Here is a 9,597-nt window from a genome sequence, read left to right as displayed (position 1 = left end):
CATCACTCCTACTAGCTGGAGTAGGAACCTGGAGAGAGGAGAGGAGTCATCTAGCATCACTCCTACTAGCTGGAGTAGGAACCTGGAGAGAGGAGAGGAGAGAGAGTCATCACACATCACTCCTACTAGCTGGAGTAGGACCTGGAGAGAGGAGAGGAGTCATCTAACATCATCCTACTAGCTGGAGTAGGAACCTTGGAGAGAGGGAGAGGAGTCATCTAGCATCACTCCTACTAGCTGGAGTAGGAACCTGGAGAGAGAGGGAGGAGTCATCTAGCATTCACTCCTACTAGCTGGAGTAGGAAACCTGGAGAGGGGAGAGGAGTCATCTAACATCACTCCTACTAGCTGGAGTAGGAACCTGGAGAGAGGAGAGGAGAGGAGTCATCTAGCATCACTCCTACTAGCTGGAGTAGGGAACCTGGAGAGAGGAGAGGAGTCATCTAATATCACTCCTACTAGCTGGAGTAGGAACCTGGAGAGAGGAGAGGAGTCATCTAACATCACTCCTACTAGCTGGAGTAGGAACCTGGAGAGAGGAGAGGAGAGGAGTCATCAAACATCACTCCTACTAGCTGGAGTAGGAACCTGGAGAGAGGAGAGGAGAGGAGTCATCAAACATCACTCCTACTAGCTGGAGTAGGAACCTGGAGAGAGGAGAGGAGAGGAGTCATCACACATCACTCCTACTAGCTGGAGTAGGAACCTGGAGAGAGGAGAGGAGTCATCAAACATCACTCCTACTAGCTGGAGTAGGAACCTGGAGAGAGGAGAGGGGAGAGGAGTCATCAAACATCACTCCTACTAGCTGGAGTAGGAACCTGGAGAGAGGAGAGGAGAGGAGTCATCAAACATCACTCCTACTAGCTGGAGTAGGAACCTGGAGAGAGGAGAGGAGTCATCTAACATCACTCCTACTAGCTGGAGTAGGAACCTGGAGAGAGGAGAGGAGTCATCTAACATCACTCCGACTAGCTGGAGTAGGAACCTGGAGAGAGGAGAGGAGAGGAGTCATCTAGCATCACTCCTACTAGCTGGAGTAGGAACCTGGAGAGAGGAGAGGAGTCATCTAACATCACTCCTACTAGCTGGAGTAGGAACCTGGAGAGAGGAGAGGAGAGGAGTCATCAAACATCACTCCTACTAGCTGGAGTAGGAACCTGGAGAGAGGAGAGGAGAGGAGTCATCAAACATCACTCCTACTAGCTGGAGTAGGAACCTGGAGAGAGGAGAGGAGAGGAGTCATCACACATCACTCTACTAGCTGGAGTAGGAACCTGGAGAGAGGAGAGGAGTCATCAAACATCACTCCTACTAGCTGGAGTAGGAACCTGGAGAGAGGAGAGGAGAGGAGTCATCAAACATCACTCCTACTAGCTGGAGTAGGAACCTGGAGAGAGGAGAGGAGTCATCTAACATCACTCCTACTAGCTGGAGTAGGAACCTGGAGAGAGGAGAGGAGTCATCTAACATCACTCCGACTAGCTGGAGTAGGAACCTGGAGAGAGGAGAGGAGAGGAGTCATCTAGCATCACTCCTACTAGCTGGAGTAGGAACCTGGAGAGAGGAGAGGAGTCATCTAACATCACTCCTACTAGCTGGAGTAGGAACCTGGAGAGAGGAGAGGAGAGGAGTCATCTAGCATCACTCCTACTAGCTGGAGTAGGAACCTGGAGAGAGGAGAGGAGTCATCTAATATCACTCCTACTAGCTGGAGTAGGAACCTGGAGAGAGGAGAGGAGTCATCTAACATCACTCCTACTAGCTGGAGTAGGAACCTGGAGAGAGGAGGGAGTCATCTAACATCACTCCTACTAGCTGGAGTAGGAACCTGGAGAGAGGAGAGGAGAGGAGTCATCAAACATCACTCCTACTAGCTGGAGTAGGAACCTGTAGAGAGGAGAGGAGAGGGAGTCATCAAACATCACTCCTACTAGCTGGAGTAGGAACCTGGAGAGAGGAGAGGAGTCATCAAACATCACTCCTACTAGCTGGAGTAGGAACCTGGAGAGAGGAGAGGAGTCATCTAGCATCACTCCTACTAGCTGGAGTAGGAACCTGGCGAGAGGAGAGGAGTCATCTAGCATCACTCCTACTAGCTGGAGTAGGAACCTGGAGAGAGGAGAGGAGTCATCTAACATCACTCCTACTAGCTGGAGTAGGAACCTGGAGAGAGGAGAGGAGTCATCTAGCATCACTCCTACTAGCTGAGTAGGAACCTGGAGAGAGGAGAGGAGTCATCTAATATCACTCCTACTAGCTGGAGTAGGAACCTGGAGAGAGGAGAGGAGTCATCTAACATCACTCCTACTAGCTGGAGTAGGAACCTGGAGAGAGGAGAGGAGAGGAGTCATCAACATCACTCCTACTAGCTGGAGTAGGAACCTGGAGAGAGGGAGAGGAGAGGAGTCATCACACATCACTCCTACTAGCTAGAGTAGGAACCTGGAGAGAGGAGAGGAGAGGAGTCATCAAACATCACTCCTACTAGCTGGAGTAGGAACCTGGAGAGAGGAGAGGAGAGGAGTCATCTAACATCACTCCTACTAGCTGGAGTAGGAACCTGGAGAGAGGAGAGGAGTCATCTAATAAGGCCTTTATGGTCGAACTGCTGCAAAGAAACCACCACTAAAAGGACACCAATAAGAAGAAGAGACTGGCTTGGGCCAAGAAACACGAGGGTAATGGACATTAGACTGGTGGAAATCTGTCCTTTGGTCTGATGAGTCCTGTGTAATGTGAGATTTTTGGTTTCAACCGGTTTTGGTCTTTGTGAGATGCAGAGTAGATGATCTTCACATGTGTGGTTCCCACCGTGAAGCATGGAGGAGGAGGAGGTGTGATGGTCCTTTGCTGGTAACACTGTGGGTGGTTTATTTAGAATTCAAGGCACACTTAACCAGCATGACTACCACAGCATACGCCATCCCATCAGGTTTGCACTTAGTGGGACTATCATTTGTTTTTCAACAGGACAATGACCCAAACAGACCCAAAACAGACCTCCAGGCGGTCTAAGGGCTATTTGACCAAGAAGGAGAGTGATGGAGTGCTGGAGTGCTGCATCAGATGACCTTTGGCCTCCACAATCACCTGACCTCAACCCATTTGAGATGGTTTGGGATGAGTTGGACCGCTGAGTGAAGGAAAAGCAGCCAACAAGTCCTCAGCATATGTGGGAACTCCTTCAAGACTGTTTGGAAAAGCATTTCAGGTGAAGCTGGTTGAGAGAATGCCAAGAGTGTGCAAAGCTGTCATCAAGGCAAAGGGTGGCTACTTTGAAGAATCTCAAATCTATTTTGATTTATTTAACACTTTTTTGGTTACTACATGAATCCATATGTGTTATTTCATAGTTCTGATGTCTTCACTATTATTCTACAATGTAGAACATAGTCAAAATAAAGAACAACCCTTGAATGAGTAGGTGTATAATAACCACAGAGGAACCGTGAAGACCCGATCCTGCACTCACCTGGCAAACGTCTCCTCCGGCGGCGCCCGCTCTCCGTTGGCCTCCTGGTTGTCGGGGGCGACAGTTGCCGGGGTCGCCAGAGGCGGTGGCGGGGGCGACGAGAGGCTGCTGTCGTCGCGGAGACGTCGGATGGTGGGACAGGAGAGGAGGAGAGGAGAGAGGAGAGCTCGTGGACACGAGAGAGGACTATGTCTTCAGTGGACTGAGAGATGAGGACTCGGAGGACAGCCAGGACACCTGACACCCACAGCTGAACTGTGTTGACATTAGCCTGGGGAGGGAGGAGAGAGGATTGAGAGGGAGGAGAGGGAGGGAGGAGAGGGAGGGAGGGAGGAGAGGAGAGAGAGGAGAGAGAGGGATGAGAGGGAGAGAGAGGAGAGAGAGAGGAGAGAGAGAGAGAGAGAGAGAGAGGGAAGAAAGAGAGAGAGAGGAGAGAGAGAAAGAGAGAAAGAGAGAAAGAGAGAAGAGAGAGGAAAGAGAGAGAGAGAGAGAAAGGAGAAGAGGAAAGAGAGAGAGAGAGAGAGAGAGAGAGGGAGGGAGGAGGGAGGGAGGAGGGAGGGAGGGAGGGAGGGAGGGAGGGAGGGAGGGAGGGAGGGAGGGAGGGAGGGAGGGAGGGAGGGAGGGAGGGAGTTAGCCTCAGTAAAGACCTGGCAACAATTGAATTATCCAAAAAGCTCAAATTCCGTGTGTCTCACCATGGTAGCAGGTGTAGTGAACATTCCCTTCAGCAGCATATCTACCGGGCGGAGAGAGGAGGGAGCGACCGTCTCAAACAGAGTGTTCAACACTCCCAGAGCCTCAGGGGAGTCCAGGTGCATCTAGGACAGAACACTGTGTTACCATGTGTTACCACTATGACATCACCTAGGACAGAACACTGTGTTACCATGTGTTACCACTATGACATCACCTAGGACAGAACACTGTGTTACCACTATGACATCACCTAGGACAGAACACTGTGTTACCACTATGACATCACATAGGACAGAACACTGTGTTACCATGTGTTACCACTATGACATCACCTCAGGTCCTGTGTTACTAAGACAGAGTGTTCAACACTCCCAGCCTCAAGGGAGTCCAGGTTCCATCTAGGACAGAACACTCAATCAGTAGATATCACCTCAAGTCCTGTGTTACCATGACACCACCTCAGGTCCTGTGTTACCATGACACCACCTCAGGTCCTGTGTTACCATGACACCACATCAGGTCCTGTGTTACTACCTCAGGTCCTGTGTTACCATGACACCACCTCAGTTCCTGTGTTACCATGACAACACCTCAGGTCCTGTGTTACTACCTCAGGTCCTGTGTTGCTATGACACCACAGCAGGTCCTGTGTTGCTATGACACCACCTCAGGTCCTGTGTTGCTATGACACCACCTCAGGTCTGTGTTGCGATGACACCACCTCAGGTCCTGTGTAGCTATGACACCACCTCAGTCCTGTGTGCTATGGACACCACCTCAGGGGTTTGACCCCTGTGTTGCTATGACACCACCTCAGGTCCTGTGTTGCTATGACACCACCTCAGGTCCTGTGTTGCTATGACACCACCTCAGGTCCTGTGTTGCTATGACACCACCTCAGGTCCTGTGTTGCTATGATACCACCTCAGGTCCTGTGTTGCTACCTCAGGTTTCTGTGTTTACCATGACAACCACCTCAGGTCCTGTGTTACTATGACACCACCTCAGGTCCTGTGTTGCTACCTCAGGTCCTGTGTTGCTACCTCAGGTCCTGTGTTGCTACCTCAGGTCCTGTGTTGCTACCTCAGGTCCTGTGTTTGCTCCCCTCAGGTCCTGTGTTGCTACCTCAGGTCCTGTGTTGCTACCTTCAGGTCCTGTGTTACTATGACACCACTCATGTCCCGTGTTGCTATGACACACCTCAGGTCCTGTGTTAGGAACAGGCAGTACAGGAATAACTTCAAATAAGTTTACAAGCTCTCTGTCTCTCTCACTGTGGTCGTACCTGTTGTTTTCCTATCATGGGCAGTATGATGTCAGCAATCTGTCTGGACAGTCTCTTCCACTTGTCCTCGTTCTCCTTGTGACACTGCTGGAGGACCAGGATGAACATCTCCAGCACCTAAACATAGACACACAGAGGTCAAAGGTCACACAGGTGAAAATGTTACATGGTTGTAATGGATGCATGGTTGAAATATTTAATGGTTCCAAAGTACCAAGATTCCAAAGTACCAAGATTCCAAAGTACAAAGATTCCAAAGTACAAAGATTCCAAAGTACAAAGATTCCAAAGTACAAAGATTCCAAAGTACAAAGATTCCAAAGTACAAAGATTCCAAAGTACAAAGATTCCAAAGTACAAAGATTCCAAAGTACAAAGATTCCAAAGTACAAAGATTCCAAAGTACAAAGATTCCAAAGTACAAAGGTTCCAAAGTACAAAGGTTCCAAAGTACAAAGGATCCAAAAGTACCAAGATTCCAAAGTACCAAGATTCCAAAGCACAAAGGTTCCAAAGCACAAAGGTTCCAAAGCACAAAGGTTCCAAAGTACAAAGGTTCCAAAGTACAAAGGTTCCAAAGCACAAAGGTTTCATGGTTCCAAAAGTACCACGGTGTCATGGTTCCAGAGTGTGTTTACCTGGTGGTACTGTATGAGTCTCAGCAGCATGGAGACCACCACCTCTTTCTTGGGTGTCCAGCTCCTTCCCAGCGTCAGCCTTGTTGGAGCCTCTCAGAACAAACAGGTCATGGACTATAGGCTGCAGGGCTGGGATGGCTGGATGGGGAGAAAGACCCAGTCAGACAAGGAGGAGAAAGACCCAGTCAGACAAGATGGAGGAGAAAGACCCAGTCAGACAAGGAGGAGAAAGACCCAGTCAGACAAGGAGGAGAAAAACCCAGTCAACAGATGGGGGAGAAAGACCAATCAGACAAATGAGGAGAAAGACCCAGTCAGACGAGGAGAAAGACCCAGTCAGACAAGATGGAGGAGAAAGACCCAGTCAGACAAGATGGAGGAGAAAGACCCAGTCAGACAAGGAGGAGAAAGACCCAGTCAGACAAGATGGAGGAGAAAGACCCAATCAGACAAGATGGAGGAGAAAGACCCAATCAGACAAGATGGAGGAGAAAGACCCAGTCAGACAAGATGCAGGAGAAAGACCCAGTCAGACAAGGAGGAGAAAGACCCAGTCAGACAAGGAGGAGAAAGACCCAGTCAGACAAGATGGAGGAGAAAGACCCAGTCAGACAAGATGGAGGAGAAAGACCCAGTCAGACAAGATGGGAGGAGAAAGACCCAGTCAGACAAGATGGAGGAGAAAGACCCAGTTCAGACAAGATGGAGGAGAAAGGACACCCAGTCAGACAAGATGGAGGAGAAAGACCCAGTCAGACAAGGAGGAGAAAGACCCAGTCAGACAAGATGGAGGAGAAAGACCCCAGTCAGACAAGATGGTTCCAGGACACCAGTGAGTCCTGGAACCAATATTATTTCCTATAAACACAACATGGGCCTGTGGTCAGTGTATCGGCTCTGTGTGTGTTCCTACCATGTGGTCAGTGTATCGGCTCTGTGTGGTTCCTACCATGTGGTCAGTGTATCGGCTCTGTGTGTGTTCCTACCATGTGGTCAGTGTATCGGCTCTGTGTGTGTTCCTACCATGTGTGACAGCCTTCCTCCCACTAGCCATGATGCCATCACACAGTTGAATGATCTTTGGGATGCTGATGATCTGTTTGGAGTGGTACCGCTCGTACGACAACAGAACCAGGAAGAAGAATATGTTGGGGACGATCGCCTCCGAATCTCTGGAGAGACAGAGTCAGGGAGACAGAGAGAGAGAGACAGAGAGAGAGACAGAGGAGAGAGAGAGAGAGAGAGAGGAGAGAGAGACAGAGACAGAGACAGAGAGAGAGAGAGAGAGAGACAGAGACAGAGACAGAGACAGAGACAGGAGACAGAGACAAGAGAGAGACAGAGACAGAGACAGAGAGAGACAGAGAGACAGAGTCAGGGAGGGAGAAGACAGAGAGACAGAGAGAGAGAGAGAGAGTCAGGGAGGAGAGACAGAGAGACAGAGTCAGGGAGAGAGAGAGACAGAGACAGAGAGAGAGAGAGAGACACAGAGAGAGAGAGACAGAGAGAGACACAGAGAGAGAGAGAGACAGAGAGAGAGAGAGAGAGACAGAGAGAGAGAGAGAGAGAGAGAGAGAGAGAGAGAGAGAGAGAGAGAGAGAAAGAAAGTGTGAGAGAGAGAGAAAGTGTGAGAGAGAGAGAGAGAGAGAGAGAGAGAGGAGAGAGAGAGACAAAGAAAGAGTGAGAGAGAGAGAGAGGAGACAAAGAAAGAGTGAGAGAGAGAGAGAGAGGGAGAGAGGAGAGAGGGAGAGAGAAAGAGAGAACATCAGACCCTTTTTGGATGGACACATACAATGAGAACAGGAAGTAACTTTCTTAACAAATAGTTTAGAAATCAGACAAGACCTTTTTGGGGTCTTGGTCAAAAGGTGATGAAGGTCTTACCTGAACTGTCCCACCTCAATGTACTCAAACTGCTTCAGCACAAAACCTATGAACACCTGGAACAGAGAGACGAGGTTACAACCACAAAACCTATGAACACCTGGAACAGAGAGACGAGGTTACAACCACAACACCTATGAACACCTGGAACAGAGAGACGAGGTTACAACCACAACACCTATGAACACCTGGAACAGAGAGACGAGGTTACAACTACAACACCTATGAACACCTGGAACAGAGAGACGAGGTTACAACCACAACACCTATGAACACCTGGAACAGAGAGACGAGGTTACAACCACAACACCTATGAACACCTGGAACAGAGAGACGAGGTTACAACCACAACACCTATGAACACCTGGAACAGAGAGACGAGGTTACAACCACAACACCTCTGAACACCTGGAACAGAGAGACGAGGTTACAACCACAACACCTCTGAACACCTGGAACAGAGAGACGAGGTTACAACCACAACACCTCTGAACACCTGGAACAGAGAGACGAGGTTACAACCACAACACCTATGAACACCTGGAACAGAGAGACGAGGTTACAACCACACCGCCTGTGTCTTGTGTGTCTATAAGGTAGCGTTCACACAGGTAGAACAATTCTGATCTTTTCTTCCACTAATTGGTGGAAATCTTAAACACATCAGATCTGTTTCATAACTAATCTGATTGGTCAAAAGACCAATTAGTGAAAAAAATAGATCACAATTGGTCTGCCTGTGTAAACACTCTCTTGTCTGTGTGTGTGTGTATTCTAACCTGGTCTGAGTCCAGCAGACAGTAGTTGACTCGTAGCTGTACCAGCTGCGCCAGCAGGTCTAGGACCTGTCTCTGCAGCGCTACAGAGGTGGAGGTGGTGTACAGTTTCAGAGCCTTGATCACCAGAGGTTCAAACAGACGGATGTGGTTGTGGATCGCATTCTGGAAGACAATCGATGAATATATTGATAGTCAGTCAATCAATCAGTCCATTTAAATTTACAAACAGACGGATGTGGTTGTGGATCGCATTCTGGAAGACAATCAATATATTAATTAAGTCAGTCAATCAATCAGTCCATTTAAATTCACAACAGACGAATGTGGTTGTGGATCGCATTCTGGAAGACAATCAATATATTAATTAAGTCAGTCAATCAATCAGTCCATTTAAATTGACAACCAGACGGCTGTAGATCACATTCTGCAAAACAATCAATCAATCAATGAATGTATTCGTAGAGTCACCATGAGTCATCTACCCACTCAGAGTCACCATGAGTTATCTAACCACTCAGTTACCATGAGTCATCTAACCGCTCAGAGTCACCATGAGTTATCTAACCGCTCAGAGTCACCATGAGTTATCTAACCACTCAGTTACCATGAGTTATCTAACCGCTCAGTTACCATGAGTTATCTAACCGCTCAGAGTCACCATGAGTTATCTAACCACTCAGTCACCATGAGTTATCTAACCGCTCAGAGTCACCATGAGTTATCTAACCGCTCAGAGTCACCATGAGTTATCTAACCACTCAGAGTCACCATGAGTTATCTAACCACTCAGTTACCATGAGTTATCTAACCACTCAGAGTCACCATGAGTTATCTAACCGC

General features: G+C 48.6%; 1 protein-coding gene across 1 annotated transcript in view; it reads right to left on the bottom strand.

Annotated features, from left to right (window-relative positions):
* Nucleotides 1–9,597, bottom strand: part of htt (huntingtin) — a 142,560-nt gene that overhangs the window by 55,878 nt on the left and 77,085 nt on the right. Inside the window, 11 exon segments of the mRNA XM_031814603.1 lie at nt 2,370–2,385; nt 2,505–2,563; nt 3,476–3,635; nt 3,638–3,746; nt 4,171–4,293; nt 5,457–5,573; nt 6,095–6,142; nt 6,144–6,232; nt 7,118–7,266; nt 7,979–8,034; nt 8,758–8,919. Of these exon segments, the coding sequence (XP_031670463.1) occupies nt 2,370–2,385; nt 2,505–2,563; nt 3,476–3,635; nt 3,638–3,746; nt 4,171–4,293; nt 5,457–5,573; nt 6,095–6,142; nt 6,144–6,232; nt 7,118–7,266; nt 7,979–8,034; nt 8,758–8,919 (1,088 nt within the window).

The sequence above is a fragment of the Oncorhynchus kisutch genome, unplaced genomic scaffold, assembly GCF_002021735.2.
Source record: "Oncorhynchus kisutch isolate 150728-3 unplaced genomic scaffold, Okis_V2 Okis07a-Okis12b_hom, whole genome shotgun sequence".
Classification (NCBI taxonomy): domain Eukaryota; kingdom Metazoa; phylum Chordata; class Actinopteri; order Salmoniformes; family Salmonidae; genus Oncorhynchus; species Oncorhynchus kisutch.
The sequence above is the reverse complement of the archived record's forward strand: the minus strand, read 5'-3'. Positions and strand labels throughout refer to the sequence as shown.